We start from the raw sequence: 21,496 nt of genomic DNA on the forward strand, positions 1-21,496 counted from the left end.
CGAGCAGGGAATGAGGTGCCGTGCACAATGCCTGAAGCAAGGAGGCCGGGCACAGACATCATGACGAACACTGCCAAGCCCTCACCCTTCATGGGGCAGGAGGCCACTTCCCCAGCACACTCTGAACACAGAATGCAGTCAGAGTAAGAGAGCAGCCCCAAAGACAAACAAGCCCTCAAATCAAGTCCATGCACTAAAGCTCATGCACTTGACTCACAGGAGTACCCACAGCTGACCTCACTGGCGACCCATTTACTCATTATGTAAAATACAAGCTAATTACCTGATTTCCTAGCCACAGAAGGTAGGAAAGCAGCAAGTAAGAAGAGAGGTTTGGAAGGAGGAAAGGGAGAGCTTCTAGAGGCAGGCAGAGCAGCCTGACACCTAGGGAAAAGGCAGAAAGACCATTAAAAGCACACCCTCGAACTCAACGGGCTGAGTCATCTGGGGCCAGTCATGCTGGGGCAAATGGCCTCGGACTCTCCACCGTCCACAGGAAGTATGATCAAGGATAGCACCTGGTGCTTACGATGGGGGTGTGCGTCCTTGGTAGAAAGCCCAACTCCTGTTTATTAAACAACTTTTTAAGCAGGAAACCATATAAAATATCATTAAAATTTAAAATTTTCCATTGAAAAGCACTAACTTTGACACACGTTTTGATACTAAAATGCAAGGCTTGGTTAACTGGAAAATCCACTGATGTGCTTGGGGTTGCTCAAAGGAGTACCATCTGTGGGCCACGTACAGCAGAATTGGTAGGCGGGCTCATTACATAAGGCAGATTGCTGGTCCCTACCATAAATCCATCGAATCCGACTTTCTGAAGACTGTTCCTGTATATCTGCCTTTTAAACAAGTTTCCCTAACAATTCTATTGTCAAAGTTTGAAAGTCACTGTGCTAAATAAAGAGGCCACTTCATATATAGTTAGGCAAATCAAGGCTCCAAAAAGATGGGATCAGGAGGCAGGGGCTGGAGTTTTAGTCTAGTTCCTGCCACTCACTCCGTGAGCAAATCACTTCCCCTCTCTGGGCCTCAGTTCCTCCCTGCTATAGTGAGAGAAAAGAATTAGGTGACTTGCAAGGCCCTTTCCTGTCCCAAATCTTTTCAAAAGTATATATTTTTTCAAAAATTCAAACAAGAAGGCAAGTAGGTTTATAGGATGCATGTGCCATTATTATCTTTCAGGGTCGCTGGATAAATTGCTAATATGGAGGAAAAGTCTACCAGGTTGTCATAGAATCCCACAATTCCCAAAGAGAGAGGAGCAGGGGAGAGGAGAGAGGAGAGAGGAGAAAGGAGAGAGAGAGAGAGAGAGAGAGAGAACGGGTTAAGAATGAGTCCAAAGAGAAGACTGGAATACTTACCCTAAAGGAGAATTCGAGGTTTTCTCCGCCCCAAACTTCCATTCCTGTATCATAAGACCCCAGATATTCAAAATATTTCTTACTCACAGCAAACAGCCCACCAGCCATTGTTGGAGACCTAGAAGAGTGTGAGATCCACATTGCAATGCAAGCAGCAGGAAACCATCACAGTTAGGTGAACTCCCTTCCCACCACAAGCCCTTCAGTCCCGTCACCCATCTCTAAGGGGACCCTGAGCACGATCGTGCTCTGCCTGGTGCTAAGCTGGGCCTGGAGGCACTGATGGACCCCCACGGTCCCTGTCCTGGGGAAGGGCACAGACATGGCAACAGGCAAGGACAGAACTCTGTGTATGATAAATGGGGACACAGAAGAGGGCAGAGCGGGTGGGGGGGAGCTCAGTGTCCTGGAAGAGGCAGGGTCTGCAGAACAAAGTAGAGTTAGCCAAGAAAAGGAATGAAACGACTCTCCGAGAAGGGACCAGCATGAGCAAAGGCCTAAGGGTAAGAGAAACCCTGTATTTTTAGAAGCCTAGACAACCAGGGGAGACAAGGAGACCATGATCTCCAGAATGGCAGGCACCAGGCTGTGGTGGCCTTGGTCACGCATCTCAGTGCAGACACTCACAGACGCCCTCCTAGAGGGCGGTGAGTAGAAGATCGTAATAGGCACGTGGCACCTTAAAGCTCGCCCTGGGCTGTTCTCCAGATGGCGCGGTCTCCCCTCCAGGACCCAGACACCAGCTTTGGCCTGCTTCCTCAGCCGGCCCTGTTTTCTCCCTACCATGTTCCTCTACAAGCCAGCACTGGTTTCAGAAACGGCCCAAGGCTTTCATCCTACCACAGCAGAAAGCTGTAGGGTCAACACAGAAAAGAATAAAAGAATACATTTGGAAATGGGGAAATATATAACTGAAGAACCCAAGTGTAGAATGTTTATATCCTCCAGCAGCACATCTGGGCCTTGACAAAGTGCTGGCCTTCCCTGCACGCCAAACTCTAGGTCAACTGAGAAAGGACAGCAAGATTCCTTGTAGGAGGGAAGGTTCTAGACTACAAAGCACTTTCACGTATGTTCATCCTAAAAGTCTAGGACATAGGCAGCGTGGATATGCTCATACCTATTTCACAGGTGAGGAAACTGAGGCCCAGGAATATTATGGGAGGGGTAGGGTAGCTGACTACTGTGCCCTTAAGCATGTATATGGGGGCGGTAGGCAACGGGAGAGCATGTCAGCATCATAGGCTGGCTATGTGACCATGGATAAGATCCTTCTCACTCTGGGCCTCAGTTTCCAAACCTGTTCAGCGAGAGGTTGGGCAGGATGCTTCCTAAGAGCCCCTACAGGAGCCTGGGAGTCATCCTCGAGTCCTCCCTTCCCTATTCCCATCTAATTTCTCCCAATTCTTCCACGCAGCATCTCTGGAATCTATCATTTCCCTCCATCTTCTCCTGCTCTGCAAGACTGCAATGCCTCCTATTGATGTCCCTGCCTGCAGCCCTGGCCTCTCCAGGTCCCTTACCATATGGCATCAGCATGATCTTTAAAGAATTCAACAGGCAATAGTCACTTCCAGCTGACATCCCTTCAGTGGCTTCTACCCTCTCAGGGTAAAGTCCCAACCTTTTCCTTGGCCTTCAAGGCTGAACATGACTTGGCCCATTTATCTCTCCAGCCCCATCTCTCAACTCTGTCTCCACACTCGTTCTACTCCAGCCAGCAGTAGGTCATCTCAAGGTCAGGACTCAGGTGGAAGGATTCAGAAGCCCAACTGCCAAACATGGGTGCAGATCTCAGATACCATTACTGCAGCGGTTCTCAACCTTCCTAATGCCGCGACCCCTTAATACAGTTCCTCATGTTGTGGTGACCCCCAACCATAAAATTATTTTCGTTGCTACTCTGTAACTGTCATTTTGCTACTGTTATGAATCGTAATGTAAATATCTTTGTGTTTTCCGATGGTCTTAGGCGACCCCTGTGAAAGGGTCGTTCGACCCCCCAAAAGGGGTTGCGACCCACGGGTTGAGAACCGCTGCATTACTGGCTCAATACACCAGCAATAAAGCTGAAGTCTGATCTCCACCTGCCCGACTTCCACATCTGCCTCCCAGCTGGTCCTGAACTTGGAAGGGGAGAAAGAAGCCAAACTATTATTTCAACACCTCAAGAATGAGAGCAACCGAACCCCCCTTTAGCCTGATGGACAGAGCACTGGCCACGCACTGGACAGAGCTGGCTCCTCCACCCCCACACTCACCCACACCCACCCCCGCCAGTTCAAAAGGTGCCTGACAGTGTGTCCTCAAAATGTTAAATGTGCATTTACCATATGACCCAGCAGTTCCACTCCTAGGTATATACCCCAAAGAATTGAAAATAAGGACTCAAACAGATACTGGCACTCCCATGTTCACAGCAGCATTATTTACAATAACCAAATGGTGGGAACAACACAAGTGTCCATCAACAGGTGAATGGGTAAACAAAATGTGGCTGTATAGACAATGGAATACTGTCTAGTCACAAAAAGGAATGAAGTTCTAGAGGAAACCTGCAAACATGTTAAGTGAAAGCAGCCAGGCACAAAAGGACAAATATTGTGTGATTCCCCCTATGTGAGGTATCTAGAACAGGAAAATTCACAGAGACAGAAAGTAGAAGAGAGGTTACCAGGGTCTGGAGGAGGGGAGGAAGTGGACTCATTGATTAATGGGTATAGTGTCCCTGCATAGGATGATGTAAATGTTCTGGAAATATGTAGAGGTAATGGTTGCTCAATATTGGGAAATGTGCTTGATATCACTGAATTGTACACTTAAAAATGGTGAAAATGGTAAATTTTAGGTTATGCATTTTACCATAATTTGAAAAATATATATATATGGGTATATAGATACACACACACACACACACACACACACACCGATATAAAATCCAAAATATGTATGCATGTGTGTATATACATACCAACAGCGAAGATTTTTAATAAAAAATAAACAAATGGTCTGGAGGAAGGTGGGGGTGTCGACAGGGCCTGCACTGACATGTGAGCCAGGTGCAATGAGGCTCGCTCAGAGAAGTTGACCCCTGACCTGATGACATCAATGGGGGACCGCATCCGCGTCTTCTCCCTCTTGGGAACCACGTGCCACGTGAACACCAGCCTCCAATCGAAACCGCCGATCTGGGGCTCCCCAGAGTTCCCCAGGTACTCAAAGGTGTTCCAATCAATCACATCAATCACAGGGCACACAACTGCAGACTCCTCTTCGTGGATCCTGCAAACACCCAGGACACCCCATGTCTCCATGTGCACAGGTGCCAGAGGACAATGAGGAAACTCGGGAATGAACTCTCTCACCCTTCCACAAGGAAGGAGACAGGCCTGTGTGAGAAAGGCCTGCTGCTCTTATATCAGGCATCTGCAGCCACGTCAGGCAGGTGACGATCTTGGGGGACGCTTGGGGAAGGGCGGGGAGCAAGGATCCTTTTTAAACAGAAGCAGATTTTCAATTTCTCAAGACTGCAAAAGGTTCCTTCATTTAATCACAATGAGTCATAAAGAGAGAAGAAATAATTATCTCCCTGTACAGAGATGCAGCCAAACCAAAGGGTCCGCTTTGGAGTTGGAATATAAATTCTAATTCTGCCCCTTATTCGCTGTGTGACATTAGCTGAGTCACCTAACCTCTCAGGGCCTGTTGCCTTGCGGTTAACACTGCAACAATACCTACTCATAGGGTTAAGGTGAGGACTCGCTGGGAATGTTTGTAAGATGCTTGGCAGGGAACCTGGAACTATTGCTACTCTTTTTTTTTAAATCTCTATTATTGTGAAATATTACATATAGAGGGAAACGCTATAATTTTCTGTTGCAGGTATCAGCCTGTATGTATACTTCAACTGTTCTCTCCACAATCGTTATTACAAGCCCAACCATCCTTCAGCACGCTTCCAGGCTGTGGGGTTTTTTTTTTTTTGCCTTTGACAGCACACCGGGAAAGATGAACTGAGACTAGACTATGTGTGAACACTACATTTCTCTGTGTTATGTTTTGGGGGCTTTTATCTGGAATTGGACACCTAAAAATCATAAGAGTCACACAAAACAATGGTGTGAAGAAACAGATCAGCCAAACCTGAGCTATGAGTGTTTTTAGAATAACAGCAGAAAGTCAGAGGGGGCATTATGAATACCACACTGAGTTAAGAATTACAATTTCAGGGAAAATTGCACTATTCAGGATAGATCATGTGGGACACAGACTCAAATTTGTGAGTTCACTAAGTTGAGGACGTTGCAGAGTAAGTACCCACCAATGCCCAATTCTTTAAATAAATTGAGGGTATTAGTAAAAGGGTTGAGAGCGGCAACAGCAGAGCTACCGGGCAGGTTCAAAGATGCTGTATGGCCCCTGGCAGAGACCCCAAGAACTTGTGACTTGCAATCAAGCTGGATGGAACCATGGATAACCTAATTTTTACAAAAAAGGGAAAACTTGGGGGAATCAGTATGGAGCAGAGGACTCTAATCATGATGGTTACAGAACCTGCAGGCTGAGTAGCAGGGTGCCCTGCGGGGGTTCTACTGGCATCTGGGGCAGAACCATTCTTTGCTGTGCAGGATATACATTGCAGGATACTTGGGATCCCTCGCCCCTGACTCACAAAATGCCAGGAATGCTACCCAGTTTAAATGACAACCAAGAACATCTATTTCCAAAATCCCCTAGTGGGAAGGGGTTACTCTTCCTGGTTGGGACCACCTGAGCGACAGTCTCTATAGAGTCCAGTGTGTCTCAATTTTGGTGCACACCTACATCCCTGGGGGGCTTTGGAAACATCCAGAAGCCCGGGATTCACCACCAGAGATTCAGACCCAAATGGTCTGCCATGGGCCCAAGGGTTGGGATGCTTAAAAAGTTCCCCACATGTTTCTAGTGGACAACCAGGGTGGAAAATCCCTTTGTCTACAGGGATGGAGCAAAAACTCGTTTATGGGGAGGGCTGCCTTGCTCTCTCCAAAGGGTGGGCTAGAGTGGAATTCTAGATGGCATTATTGCATCAGCTGACTTCAGACCAGCCTAGGGGTGACCACCAGCATGCACAGTGTGGGGAGGGGTGAAGGGCGAACCCACTAGTCCGGGTTCCAGAGGGAGCACTCAGCAGTCATCATGCTCTAAATAACCTCAGATTCCATCACAGGTATGAGAAACCCTGGGAACTGGTGAAGCTCATCAGAGCTGAGGAGAAACAGGCAGCCATGGTGCCCACAGGGAAAAAGGACAAGGAAGTAGCAGAGCAGGGGGCAGCTTGGTCTCACCCAGGAAGGGAGGCGAGTGGGTCCCCAGCTCTTCCAGGCAGGCCCTGGCAACCATGTGTGGAGGCCGTGGGAAAGCATTTTGCCAACTTTGCCAAGCCCCTGGTCCTCCAGCCCTTCTCCTGCTCTACACAGTCGGAACCAAACAGAGACCTTCCCCGCCCACCACCAAACCGGGATTTGCCAGCCCAGCTCCTGACTGCTGTGATGCAGAATCAGGAGAATGGGAAATAGAGCCGGAAGAGAATGAAAATCAGGGCCCAGTAATGGTGGTTTGGCGGGAAGGGGCAGATTGGGAGGGTTAGCATAAGAGGCTGTGGGACAGCAGAGAAAGTGGCCTTGAAGACAGGGCCACATTATGACTTTTCATGACTTCATTTTATATATATCTTTATCTATCTATCAATCGATTGATCGAGCAATCGATATAGACATAGATATAGATACAGATATATAGATATATATACTAGGAGTGTCAAAAAAATGTATACAAGTGGACACTTTGGTCAATGTTACTTAAGCAGTTCACCGTAATCAGAAGTGTCTGGTCGCTGATGGAAACCACTTTGAGCACCTCTTGTAATTGCAGAAGTCAAACGTGAGTTGTATTCATCTTTTGATATCAGTATATATTGAGTATTAACAATTTTAATACAGTCGTCCTTTCTTAAAATGTATATACTTTTTTTTGCACCCTCTGTATATATAAAACTATATTTTATGACTATATTGGTATAAAGACAAACACAATCCAGGTTAGATTCATTATTATGATATTCATTTCTTCCTTCTGATTTTAAAAGAAATTAACATAGAAACATGTTTGTGGGTCCAATGACGTTTCACGGGCCCTAGGCATTCTAGGTACTGGGCATAACTGACAAGTCAGCCCTGCTTAAAGGAAATACACCAAAATGTATATTCTCTAGAAGTGTCATTCTATTCAACTGACATTTTTCTTGGTCGATCATTCTTCCTAAGTATTCTACAAGAAACGTGTATAATAAGTAGTAATAAAAGCAAACATTCACATAGGACCGCCTACATGCTGGCATGTTCTAAGAACTGTACGTGTATTAAATCATTTAATAACCTCCACAGCCCGACGAGGTAGGGACTGTTATCACACCCAGTGACAAAGGACTTGCCCAAGGAGCACGTGAACCCAGGTGTCCCATGACCTTTCAAACCATGGTGATCAGTGGACAGTTCACGCACCTCTGCAGCAGTGGCTCCAACCATCCCTCGTGGCACTCACAGTGGCAGTCCAGGAAGGTCAGCACTTCGCCCTTCGCCGCGGAAGCACCCAGCAGCCGGGCGCGCACCAGGCCCTCCCTCTTGTTGGCACGGATCAGGCGCACCTTGGGCAGCCGTGACAGCTCTTTGGCTAGTCGTTCCTTCAGGTGATCTGGGGAGGCAAGCAGAACAATGAGGGTCACCACTGCACAGCCCAAACCAGATCCTTCCAGGGCCTCCCGGGCCCTCCTCCCCCAAAAGGCTAAATGACACGAGCCTCCTTTGCCCTGCCATCTGGGACATCCTCACCTCACCCAGAATCAAGGCTGGAACGACCAGAAGGCAGGGGGACGCTGGGGTGGAGCAAGTCCGGGACCACCAAATGCTGCCCATCAAAACACACACCCATTGAATTGTCCCGTCTGCATGAAAGGGGTGATGTGGTATGTGGATATATCTCAATAAAGCTATTATACTCCCCAAATACAATATTCCTTAATTTGAGAACATTTCAAAATAAAAAGCACAAGAACCACTCAACTATAATTTTTCTAAAAAATTGTGATAACATAAATTTTGTTAATTTATGTTAATTAATTATGTAATATGCTATAACATTTTAAATTATAAGGAATTATGTTAATAATTTTTATTTATAATATAGTTATGCTAATGTAAATTTTCTCAGGAGCACATCTCAGTTAAAACAGTAACAGTAGTCGTAATAATGGCAGCTAACATGAGAGGGCCTACTGTGCTCAATGTTGTCTAAGTGATTTATATATAACTCACGTGAGTCTTATAACAGTCCTATAAGGTAGATACTACTATTATCCCCATTTTATAGATGAGAACACTGAGGCCAGAGAGGCTAAGAAACTTTACAAGTTCAAGGTCACAGAGCAAGTGATCTGAGGAACCATGATTTAAACCCAGGGACTCTGGCTTGAATCCACAGACTTAACACTGCCTCCAAGAGCTTTCTTGTACAATTTCTCACTCCTCTTAAACAAATCCAATTTGTCATGAGAATGTGTTCATCCCATGCTACAGAAAAGAAAGTAAGTCCTTAAAAGTTGAAGGGCTGGCCGAGTGGCTCAGTTGGTTAAGAGCTCGCTCAAGAGTTTGAGCTCTGAGCAACAGCGGTTAGAGTTCAGCCCGAGCTGAGCAGCCACTGAGCTGCCATGGCTCAGCTAAAAAAAAAAAAAAAAAAGTTGAAAGGGCGTGCCCACAGCTAGGCTGGCCCCAGGACTACCCACTCCACACACAGGTTCCAGGTCTGGAGGCCCCAAGGTGGAAACCAGTAGGCACCCCTCAGGCAACATAAAAATGAGAGAATCTCCCCACATCAACATGGGTTTTGCCTCAAAGTCCTCAATCACCAGTGAAGGGGAAAATTTTATAAAATGTTCCAGGTTGCTTCACAGTTTGTGAAAATGTTTCCCTAAATATTCTTTCCATGCAAAAAAATAAACAAACATTTGTCAGTTGTTTTTTTCAATCCTAAATATAACAGCAAAGAAGCTGATGCCAGTAACAAGGGAGGTGACTTCCCAAGTAAAGGTAACTGACTGCAGTGCCCAGCGAATGCACGCGAAAGTGCATGTGTCGCTTTCCTGCACTCATTACGGGTTTGATAGGTGTTAATTTTCTGTCTGCCTGAACTGTTCCCACACCCTGGGAGGGCTGCTGCCCCTCCCAGAGCTCAGACTGACACTGCAGAAAGGGTGGGAGGAGGCAGGCAGGACTCTTACCTCCATTATAGGTTGAGCAGGACATCTCACCTGCTTTCCAGGTTACCAAGATGGGGGGAGGGGGGGAAGCGAGGAACCCCTGGTCCACAGTGTATGTATGAGGGAACTGATGGGTGCTGGAATGGGTTCATACGGTGTTCCTGCCTGCCACCGAGTCTCAGAAATCCTACTTAATCCCCTGAAGATAAAATTTTATATCTGATATTTGCTTCCGAATGAAGGCATTTCTGAAATATTTTCGGCACCTTGTAGTTTTTTTGATGTTTCATAAAAATAGAAGTTATTTAACAAGCGCTTACAATATGCCCGACACTGACCTTGCTTTATCTCATTTAATCCTCACAATGACCCTACAAGGTAGGAACTATTATTATTCCACTTAACTTATGTTAATTAATAATATTAACATGTTATAAAACAGGAGCTGATGCTGAGGTTGAAAATGGCCATGCTCCCTGCTGAAGGCTGTACGGCTACGAAGGGCTGGAGCTGGGAACCCAGCCTATGCGTTATGACCCAGAACCAGTGTCTACACAGACAAATTTAAAACAACTCTGGGAGAAATGCCAAAAGGAAACGGAGACAAGCGCCTACTACATGCTGGATGACATGAAGTTCTGTTCTCTACATGATCTCATTTATTCCTCAGAACTCTCTGAGAGAGGTGTGGATACACCCATTCATAGGTGGGAAACTGAGGCTCAGAGAAGACAAGTGAGCAGGGACTTGTCTTGCTCCCCCACAGAATCCCCAGGGCTTAGAACGCTGCCCCAAACACAGTAGAAACTCAAAAATTGTCCACTGACTAATAAAGGGCCAGCTCTGGGCTGCATGTGAACTGCTGGATTCCGAGGCCTACAGAAACGCTGACCACCCTCTTAATGGAACACCTCTCCCGAGCTTCCGTTCCTCTCCTGTCTGCACTCTTTTTGATCTCATCTCAACCTGTCCAAAACCAATCACCTTCCCCTTCCTCTCCCAGACCTGTTCCTCCTGCTCTGTAGCTCTGGGGACAGCACCACCATTCATCCAGAGACCCAAGCCAGAAGCCCGAGGGTCCTCCTTACCCCTCAGCCAGTCTCTAGGCCCATGGATGCCACCTCCCTCCCCTGCTACCTCACTCCAAGCCTCAAAGTCTCTAGTCCCCTGGCATCCCCACCAAGCTGCTCTGTATGCCATTCTCCACACTCCAGCCTACACTCCCCCAAACTGCTCTCCTGCTTAACCCCGCCTTGGTTCTCCCTGCCCTTAGGACAAAATCCAAGCTCCTTGGCCTCCTGCACCTTCTCCACCTCTCCTGCCTACTATTCCCTGAAGCATTGGCTGGCCCTCCCTCCTTCCTGAACTACTGGCAGATCCTGCACAATCCACACAGCATTGCACCTCCAAGCCTTTCCACATCTGTGCCCTCCACCTGAAACGCCCTTGTCCTCCTTTGCTGCCCACACTACTCAACCTTCAGCAGTAAGATCAACCACCCACTCCTCAGCACCCAGGCAGAGTGAGTCCCTCTCCTGTTTCCAGTAGCACCGTGTGGTAGAGCCTCTGTCATCACATCTGTGCCACTCCACCAGGCTCTGAGCTCCCTAAGGGCACGGGCTGAACACAGGGGGACACAGGAAGCTGGTCCTTACCAGGCCTATTCCACATGTCCCATGTCACACTCTCACATCGCAGGCACTGCCATGAAAAGCCAGGCTCCTCCAAGAGCCCGTAACGGGGGGTTTACCTCTATTGCTGTAGTCATCTACGAGGATAACTTCTTCTAGCAGGATGTCTGGGGACGTCTCAAGGACACTGTAAACTGTTCGAAGCAGAGTTGACCAGGCTTCATTATAAAATGCTATGATAACAGAAGTTGTGGGCAAATGTTCATAATCGTATTTCTTCTCTTTGCACCTGCAAACATAACACACAACTTCAGGAATCAAGGACCCACGGCTGACTGTAGGTACCCAGCCCAGGCCGGTGCTGGAGATGGACCAATGAAGGGGACACAGGTCACAGACTTGAGGGGAAGGGGACATAATCTGCTGGGATCTTCCAGAGCCCCCCATATTCCACTAGGAACCCCAGCAGATCCTAAGAAAAGCTCTAACATGGTACCCGATAAGATTGAACTGAGGAATACCGGTTTTAAGCTTTAAAGCAATTTTCAGATTTGAGCAACATACAAACTAAGTGGAATCAGAAGGGAGGGGACAGTCACTTCTCCCTGCCCAATAGCTCTTCCATCTGTCTACTCCTTTCCCATCCCACTGCCAGGCCTCTGCTCAGACTGCGCCCTCTGCCTGGAACGCCCTTTCCTTCCTCCTTTCCTTGGCACACTCTCTGTCCTCTTCCAAGAACAACTCAACTCTTTTCTGCTTTGGGAAGGCCCTGGGATCCCGCCCGGGGCAGTGGCTCCCTGTCTCCTCGATTCTCCTCCAGTCCTTGCCTCCATGGCAGCACGTGCCATTCACTGTGCTCTGGTTCTTCACGCCCCACTTGGGCCTCTCCCCACCTTCTCCCATCATCTTCCCTACGCTCCATCCCAGCAGTGTCTATGGGAATGGGAAATACTCTGCTGAGGTCTTCTAGTGCCCCACCACACACACACACCATGGTCCACCAAGAATTTCAGCAGATTCTAAGAAAGGTTCTAAAATGGCACCCAATAAGCGGAACATCAGAAGGACCAGGGTTCAACGCTGGGTTGGAAATTCAAGAAGGGGATAAATGCTGATGACCAGCCAGGCTACAAGCAGAAAGGGAGGGCCTTACAGACAATATGACGGGCAGATCAAAGAGACAGAGAGCCAAGCAGGATGAGGAGTGAGACTGACATCTACTAACTATCTGCCATACGCCAGGCACCGTACCAATGGGCCTTTATCAGTCAGTCACCGAATATTTCCTACTCCATGATGGCCTACTCCATGCCAAATAGGCAAAACCCCTGCTCCCACAGAGCTTACATTCAGGGGGACAATAATCAAGTAAGCAAACATATCAATACTTTCAGAAAGTGATAATACTATGAACAAACTGAGGGTGATGACACAGAGCAACTCCAGAGGGGAGTGCGGAGGGAGAATGGGAGCAACCACAGAACAGGTAATCCGGGAGGGCCTCTCAGAGAAGGTGACATTTAGGATGAGACCTGAATGATGAGGGACCCAATCCCACAAAAGGCCAAGGAAGGAATCTTTGTGTATACAGCTTATTTCTTTGTCGTTTTTTTTCCTTTTATCTTATTATAAAAATTTCCAAACATATTAAAAGTAGAGAAAATACTGGAAGAAACTTCTCTGTACCTATTGCCTGACTTCAACAATTCTCAACACCTGGTCAATTGATTTACCTACGTCCTCACCAACTCCCCCATCCCAGATTATTTTTAAGCAAAATTCAGCATATCACAGTGTCCATAAATATTTCAATACATATCTCTAAGAGAAAAGGATTTTTTAAATAATAAATCCAATATCATTGCAACACCTTAAAAACTTAGCAATTCCCTAGTGATATCACATCCCTGGTCTACAATGAAACTTAAGAGCCTAACAGTTGGAAGACATAGCCTTCTTTCATGAACCAATAAGACAGACAACCATGGAAAGCACTGATTTTAAGACACATCCTAACTTTAGAAATTTTTAAATACTTTTGTCAAAAAGTGCCTTAGAATCGATGAAATGGAGTACTTTATTTAACTTGCACAACCACTTCCTATGTTAGTCTTTATTGTTTCCATTTTAAAGACCATGCTCAGAGAGATGGGGTAACTTGGGCGGTTCAGAGTGCCTGTGAGTGTGTACATGAACACGTGACTGAGAACCTTGACAGGGCGCTTGCCATAGGTCTGGTTATCTTGCTCCTTCTACCCTCCAGGAGGCTCAGGTGGGCCATCGGAATCTAAATAAAGAGCCTTACAATCACATGGCCCCGCCTAGCCCTCCCTCCTACCTCGCATGAGCAATTTCTTCTCTCCTCCCTCTCAGGGTCTTCCAAGGAGCTCCAGGCCCCTTTTCCTAAATGCCAGGGTAGCTTCTGCAGCAGCCCAGGCTCTGCCGTCACTGGGGTGGCTTTTCCACATGAACAGGTTTATCGAAGAGTCTCTGTTAGAGGGGCTTGCTCTTCACAGCTGCCTTTACACTCTCTCCCTGCTGCCTCCAGAGGCCCAGCTCTGAGCACCCAAGGAAAAGTCAGACAAGGCTGGAATCATGCCAGCTCTGGTGTCCTGAAGCAACAGGGCATCCCCACCTGCCCCAGTGAGTGGGACCTGAATCTCTGGATGCCGTGATCTTCCAATGCACGGAAGTAGTGACTTAGCACTGCGCTCCACAGAGGGCCTTCCAGCCCACACACAAAGGGAGGAGAATTAGGTCTGCCTTTTGAACGGAAGGATGTCAAAACGTGGTGTATGTTTTAAAACCACCATACATGAACAGAATGCAGCAGAAGTGACAGGATGTGACTTCCGAGACCAGGTCATGAGACAGAGGTTTCCTCTTTTTTCCCACTCTGGGCAAGGCCAGCAACCCACGCAGTGAGGACAGTCAAGTGGCCTAATGAGAGGTCTATAAGGCAGAGCTGAGGCCTCTGACCAAAGCCGGTACAAACTTTCCAGCATGGGATGTGCCTTCTTGAAAGCAGATCCTCCAGCCCCAATCAAGCCTTGAGATGATGAAAGCCCTTCGGTGGCATTTTGACTGTGATCTCATGACAGACCCCCAAGCCAGAACCACCAGCTAAGCCACGCCCAAATTCCTGACCCAGAGAAATGATGTGAAATAACAAATGTTTATTATTGTTTTAAGTCATGACGTTTTGTGGTAACACATACACTGAAATAAATCACAGGGAAACTCTCAGACAGGTCCAAATGAAGTGATATTTTATAAACCAATAGGCCTGTACTCTTAAAAACGCCAATGTCCTCAGAGACAATGAAAGGCGGAGGGACTGTTTCAGACTGAAGGAGACTAGAGACATGACAACTAAATGTCATACTTGATTCTTGATACCGGATCAGGAAGAAAAACGCTGGGATAGTTGGAAAAATCCAGTATCGTATACATTTCCTGAGTTTTGATCATTGCATCGTGGTATCACGACATAAGATCCTTGTTCTTTAAAAATACACACAGGCAAGGGCCCGCCTAGTGGCTCAGTTGGTTAAGAGCTCACTCAAGAGTTTGAGCTCTGAGCAACAGCGGTTCAATTCCCAGCCCGAGCTGTCTGTTCCCCATCCTCAATTCCCCAACGCTGGTTGCAACAGGTGGCAGGATGGCTCAGCTAAAAAAAAAAAAAAAAAAATACACACAGGCATAACAAAGGATAAAGGATTGCTATCTCTGTAACTTATTCTTGAATGTGTATGCTTTTAGAGTATACATATAGAAAGAAAAACTAAGTAAATGGAGCAAAATATGTAATGAGTAGACCTCAGTGAAGGATATATAGGAGTTTGTTTGCTAGTCTTGCAAAGTTCCTCTAGGTTTGAATTTTTCAAAATTACAAGTCTAATAGAAGAAAAAAAAATTAATGTTGCAAGGGGTATACCCAAACACCAAGCTGATTCTGATCTATAGATATGTATCTCAATCAGTGGCCCTGACAAAGGCCCTCGCCTATCTCATTCTTTTCTACTTCCACCATAGCAGCTGCCCTCCTCCAAATATATTATAGCAAATGGAAAACATACATATGCATAAAAATATTAATAAGTGTCTGGATTTAATAAGGCCCTGAGAACTAGATGGGGTGCATAGAAAAGTGATCATAGCCCACTAAAGACATCAGAAAGAATTAATTGCTTATACTACATGAAAAAAATGTTTTTGTGAAACCTAAAAATAAAGATCATTTTAACTTTAAAAAAAGTTACAGCTAAAATTTAGTTTCAAACATACAGATCCAAAGAGAAAGGAGTGAAAATAAAGGATGGTGAAGTGAGATTTTATTTTTTTTAATTTTTATTTTTTTCTGCCCGCTCCCGTCCTGAAGTGAGATTTTAAAAACCGAAGTTCATTCAACTTAAAGAACTGTCCTTCAGTCTGAAATCACATTCCTACTGTTTTGGATTAAAGTTTATTTCTTCTCATGATGAGAATAAGTAGAAGGGGCCGAAAAAGCTCTCCTTGACCCAGTAGAGTTGGGACCATATGTCAGCCCCACCTCAATATTTTTATGTGTTTTCACTACTCTGTGACAACGCAAAGCCCCAGACCACTGTTCTCAAATGTCTGGGTGGGCTCTCTATTTGTGTCCCCTTAAATCACAAAAACACTGGGTACCCCTGTGGTAACACATACTCAGCTTTAAAATGTTCCTCTTCTCTTTGCTCTCCTATCAATACCTCTAAGAATTTCTCACCTAAGGCAATAAATAGAGATATCCTGAAGGAGGCTTGCCATAAAAATTTCCCCTGTAACATTATTTATAATAGCAAAAAGCTGTAAACAATTTCAATATCAAAAACAAGTAGTTAAATAAAGTGTAGCATGGCTACATGAAGAAAGGCCCCATGGCCATTCAAAAACACATTTTCAGAGTCTATTTAACAATAAAAGAGAATGACCATATTATAATGTCAATTCCAAAAAAGAGGATGAAAATCCACACAGCATTATGTCAATTCTATACACAACAATGTGTGTGTGCGCACGTTCAGAAACAATAAACAATTGAAAGAAATAAGCCAAAATGTTAACAATGGTGATCTGAGAGTGGGATTACTGCTGAGTCTTGATTCTTCATATTCTTCAGCATTCTAAAATTGTTCTACAATAAATCTGCATTATTTTTGTAATCACAAAGAAAGATTATTTTTAAAAGCTGGATCCTATTTCTTTAGCTCCCCATAACAAATGCCTTCATCAAACAATAATTTAATATTCTGGCTTCTTTTTCTTGGCCTGATATCATTTCACTTTCTTTCTTTAAAACATCCCTTAAAGGCATTCTCCTTCATGACATTCAATATATCCTTCTGGAATGTCTCTAAGCTTGCTTTCAGGAAAAATACTTTACCCTTTTCCTGACTGACAAAAGGCTGCGTATGCTTCAATTAGACGAGGACCGCTACACATTATTCAGGGTTCCACTTCTGCCTAGGGGATAAAAGAAAGCTCAGAGCCAAATTTACTGCTAAATCATAGTAAGCCATCTTTCCTTAATTTTCTGGTATAATCCATGTGCTTTGTGAGGGCAGGAGCTGAATGGTGTTGTGCTCTGGATTTTCAGCATGCCTTGTACTGTACCTGGTAATAATAGTAATATGTATTGAGTGCTTACTACATGATAGTCAGTGTGCTAAGCATTTTACATGCACCGTTCCATTTAACCTTCACAACAACCTTATTGAATGGGGACTATCCTAATCTCCATTAGCAGAATACACATCTGTGTAGTATCTGGATACGAATGAATGGATGTGACAAATGCCTCCTGATCTTTTATCTTTGCATGCAGGTTGTCACAAAAATGTCTTTAGGGCCGGCCGAGTGGCTCAGTTGGTTAAGAGCTCGCTCAAGAGTGCTAGCTCTGAGCAACAGCGGTTAGAGTCCCGGCCTGAGCTGAGCTGCCAATGAGCTGCCAACAGGTGGCAGGATGGCTCAGCTAAAAAAAAAAAAGTCTTTAAAAAATGAAAATTCATATCCTTTGTAGAACAGGCCAGAGAGGTCCTAACATCCATTGGTATGTTTTACCTTCCCCAGATTCCTTTCTCCTTACTTCTCCTTACTGCACTTTGATTTCTCTTTCAGGAACCACGCCTCCCGGACTCTCAATGTGTGTGGTTTTGGCAGGGCTAAACACACACACATACATATGCACACACACACATACACATGTGTATACACACAAGTCTATACTTACACACATACACACCCCTCACTGGGAAGGTCACATGCCCCAGGCCTGAACAATCAACATTTTCCTGATGACATAAGTTGAGTCTCTGAATCCACGGCCCAGAATAATCTGAACACAGTTCTCATAGCCGACTTTTCTGTGATAGAAGTCAATATAGTTTCTTTTATATTTAAGTCAGTTTGCCTTGGGTTTTTGGTCACTTTCAACCAAAAGAACCCTAACAGAAAAAAATAAGTATTTTTTAAGTGAATAAAGGACTTCCACTTCTGGCAATATGGAAAATTAAAATGTCTGGGGAAGCCCTCCTGGTATAGAACACCCAAAAAATTCTTGATAAAATACTTGTTAAGTCTTTTAAATGCATGGCTCAGCTTACAGAAAAGTAGAAGATGTCCTCAGAGTCCAGCAAATGTGAATCTAGATATTGGAGTTATCAGACACAGAGCCTGAAATAAGTATGCTGAATATGCTTAAACAAATAAAAGAGGACCTCAAACGAATGACAAAGAAACAGAAGGACAAGCAAATTTAACTCAGTATAGACATCTCACAGCAACGGTGCAAGCCAGGGGACAATGGAATATTATGATCAAATGCCAAACTATTAACCTAGAATTATATACCCAACAAAATACCTTCCAAGAACAAGAGCAAAATAAAAACATTTTCAGAGAAATAAAAGTGAAAATTTACAACAATAACCTTCTCCACAGTAATTAGCGCATGATAAACTCCAGGAAGCAGAAAAAGAACCTTAGAAAGGTCTCTGAGATCCAAAGACCACTATTCGGGAAAGAATGATGGACAGAGAAAATGGGAAACTTCTGGTTAAATGAAAACAAACAAATATTGCATTTTTCAAACATGTTGGTTAAAAAAGCAAGACAGAATTAAAAGTCTGGAATAAAATGGCATACGAATTGGGAAGGAAGTGATTAATGTTAAAGCATTCTAAGATTCATAATTACTGATTAACTTTAGACCTTGTTGAGTTAAATATATGCTTTCAAACTTACCACTAAAGATTAGAAATACAGATAGTCTCAACTTATGATAGCTCAACTTATGATAGTTCAACTTATGATTTTTTCAATTCTATGATGGTGAGAAAGCAATATGCATTCAGTAGAAACCGTACTTCAAATTTGAATTTTGATCTTTTCCTGGGCTAGTGACATGCAATACAACACTCTCTCATGATGCTGGGCGGCAGCAGCAAGATGATTTTGCCCAAGTGTAAGCTAATGTAAGTGTTCTGAGCATGTTTAAGGTAGGCTCGGCTAAGCTATGAGCATATTTTTGAAATACAATATTTTCAACTTAACAATGATTGGGCCATAACTCCATTGTAAGTCGGGGAGCATCTGTAGATAATATAACTGCCAAATTAGTAGAGAGAGAAAAATGGAATGAGAAGGGAGGAAAAAAACTTCCATTAACTCAAAAAGCAGCATAAAAAAAGAAGGGAAAAACACATAGAAAAAGCATAATAAATAGAAAGCATAAAATAAGATGGTATAATCAAACCCTAAAGTATCAATAAGCACAATAAATACAAATGGACATAATTATCTAGTTAAAGTCAAAGGCTGCCTGTCTGGAATTTTTAAAAAATAACACAAAAACCAACAACATGCCATTTGGAGACAGAGCTAAAACATAAGGACACAGAGTAAAAGTGAAAGGATGGAAAAGGGTATCACGAAAATACTAACCAAAACTGAACATGTTCTAGGCTTAAAGTGTTGATTCAAAGAAAAGGTGTCACTCTGCAGCCAAAGGTGGATCTAATAAGAACAAAATATCCTGCAGTTTGAAGGCTTGTTGGGTAAGCAAAAGAAATATCAGTCTGACCTCCACACATCACGTGTGACGTTTTTCCAAAGATAATCTTGTTATCAGAACAGACCCGCAGGATATACACATCTCTACAAAAAGAGAAATACTAACCAATTCCCTCCTGCCAGCCCAGCAAAACACACATTTCCCTCTCCCACCCCAAACCAATACATGACTTTTATTGTATCTTTAAAATATCACAAATAAGTCTGAGGAATCACTTGACATCTTGGTGTTTCTGTAGCTGGACAACTTAGATCTTATTCACCACCCTGCTGAACTGTTCCTTTTTCAGAAACATAGATATCATCCAAAAATTTTCTGATATCTTTGTTTCTAACTGTTGTGGTTTGCTGAACCAAAGCAGCTGAATTTGATACAAGTTCAATATCATTTCCTTCAAGAATTAACTCATCTTTCTGGGCTTGAGACACTGAACAAACAACACCTGACCTCATCTGAACCCTGCCGATATATTTTTCACCCAAGAAATTTCAGATTTCAATGAGAACCATTCTCCTGATAACAACGTTGATGGGGAAGTGAGCACACACAGACCGCACCTTGTAATGGAAGCCCAATGTTAACACCCTTAACCATGTTCTGTACGTGACTACAGGTAGTGTGGACAAGAGCCGGTTCCTTTCTATTTCCCCACCATTTGTCAACCCGGAGCCTTTTTTTTTTTTTCTTTCCAAGGAGACTGAGTTCTACATTGATGTGATTGACGTCCCTCCACTGGGTGCTTCTGGGGCCCTTCATAATAACTGTGCGTCCCTTCAGAGTGATGTCCACATTTTCTGGAATGTCCACTGTCTGATTGTTGAGAAATGCTAACCAACTCCCTCCTGCCAACCCCAGCAAAACACACTTTTTTTTCACAGAAGTGCTGGGGTCTACACCAAGTCTGGAGGAATTAGAGCCAACACTCCACAGTATCTCTATCGGTCTGGCCCTATCCAAAAGTGACCTCCTCAGCAGCTATGGTACCAAGGCGTGCAGATGCCAGGAAAAAACAAGCCAAATAGTCCCTTGAGAGCTCCCAACTCCCTGCCTATGGTAATAGATTTATCCGCTATACAGCAAGGCCTCACTTAACATCAATAGGTTCTGCGACTTTAAGCAAAACGACGTATAACAAAACCAATTTTACCACAGGCTAATTGATAAAAACATGAGATAAGTCCTATGGCATCTCATCAACATTAAAACGAAATGACACTTAAAAAAAAAAAAAGGACGTTATTCGAGGGCCTGCTGTAACATAAAGACTTCGGTTAAAAATGTGTGTGGGCTTATGTACATACTCATGTTTTAGTACGTAAAACATACCCACATGTATATATTTTTCAAAATCTATTTTTATACCTGGAAAAATCTAGGCTACACAGCAAAATGTTAATAGTGGTTCTCCCTGGGGTGGTAAGTTTCTGGATGATTTTTATTTTTTTCTTTCTTTCTTTTACTGTATTTGCTAAAATTTCTAGAGTGAACAATGTATTGTTTTTATAATAAAATAGACACATAATTGCCTCCACCCCAAAAGGGAGGAGGGGATAAAAGGTCTAGATTCTATTTCAGCTCTGCCCAGCTCTGCGGGTCGGCTTTTCCGGCTTTTCGTTTCAGGTCAGCCTGGATGCTGCCTCAGGGCCGTCCCTCCTATGACATTCAAGGATCTTAACCACCCCCTCTGCTTATTAATTAGAGTCCTGGGGACCAACCCTCCCACCCCGACTGTGAACTCATAATCTGCCATTCCGGTTTCTCAGGCTAAATCCCAAGACCCTGATTACATCCTCAGCCCTGTGTGAACTATAATAAAAGTGAGGCTCCACAAAAGGCCCTGATTCTACTGGCCACACCACAGCTATGCCTCAAGGCCTGGCCCGACTGAGACCCACACAGGTCAAGCTCACTTTCCTCTCCAGCAAGGAAAGAATCACCCAACAGGCCTTGCTGCAGGAATTAAAGGCAGGAGGCATTCACACTCCTTATCAAGCTGGGTTTGGATTAACTTCCCAGGGTCAATGCCACAGCAGGATCTATAAGCAAACCTTGATAGGACACAGGGCAGCTGTGTCACCATGGAAACAGGATACCATAAGCCCCGCAG

The 21,496-nt window shown here is 44.5% G+C and overlaps 1 protein-coding gene across 2 annotated transcripts in view; it reads right to left on the reverse strand.

The window, feature by feature from the left end:
• Positions 1 to 21,496, reverse strand: part of GALNT12 (polypeptide N-acetylgalactosaminyltransferase 12) — a 36,883-nt gene that overhangs the window by 13,354 nt on the left and 2,033 nt on the right. Inside the window, exons 2-5 of one of the 2 annotated variants that reach the window (XM_019649573.1) lie at positions 11,414 to 11,583; positions 7,913 to 8,102; positions 4,467 to 4,652; positions 1,371 to 1,488 (exon numbers count right to left, since the gene is read on the reverse strand). In XM_019649573.1, the coding sequence (XP_019505118.1) occupies positions 1,371 to 1,488; positions 4,467 to 4,652; positions 7,913 to 8,102; positions 11,414 to 11,583 (664 nt within the window). The remainder of the gene's footprint in view (positions 1 to 1,370; positions 1,489 to 4,466; positions 4,653 to 7,912; positions 8,103 to 11,413; positions 11,584 to 21,496) is intronic. The other variant, XM_019649574.1, reaches the window with a different exon arrangement.

This window comes from Hipposideros armiger, unplaced genomic scaffold (assembly GCF_001890085.2).
Source record: "Hipposideros armiger isolate ML-2016 unplaced genomic scaffold, ASM189008v1 scaffold_133, whole genome shotgun sequence".
NCBI classification, from domain to species: domain Eukaryota; kingdom Metazoa; phylum Chordata; class Mammalia; order Chiroptera; family Hipposideridae; genus Hipposideros; species Hipposideros armiger.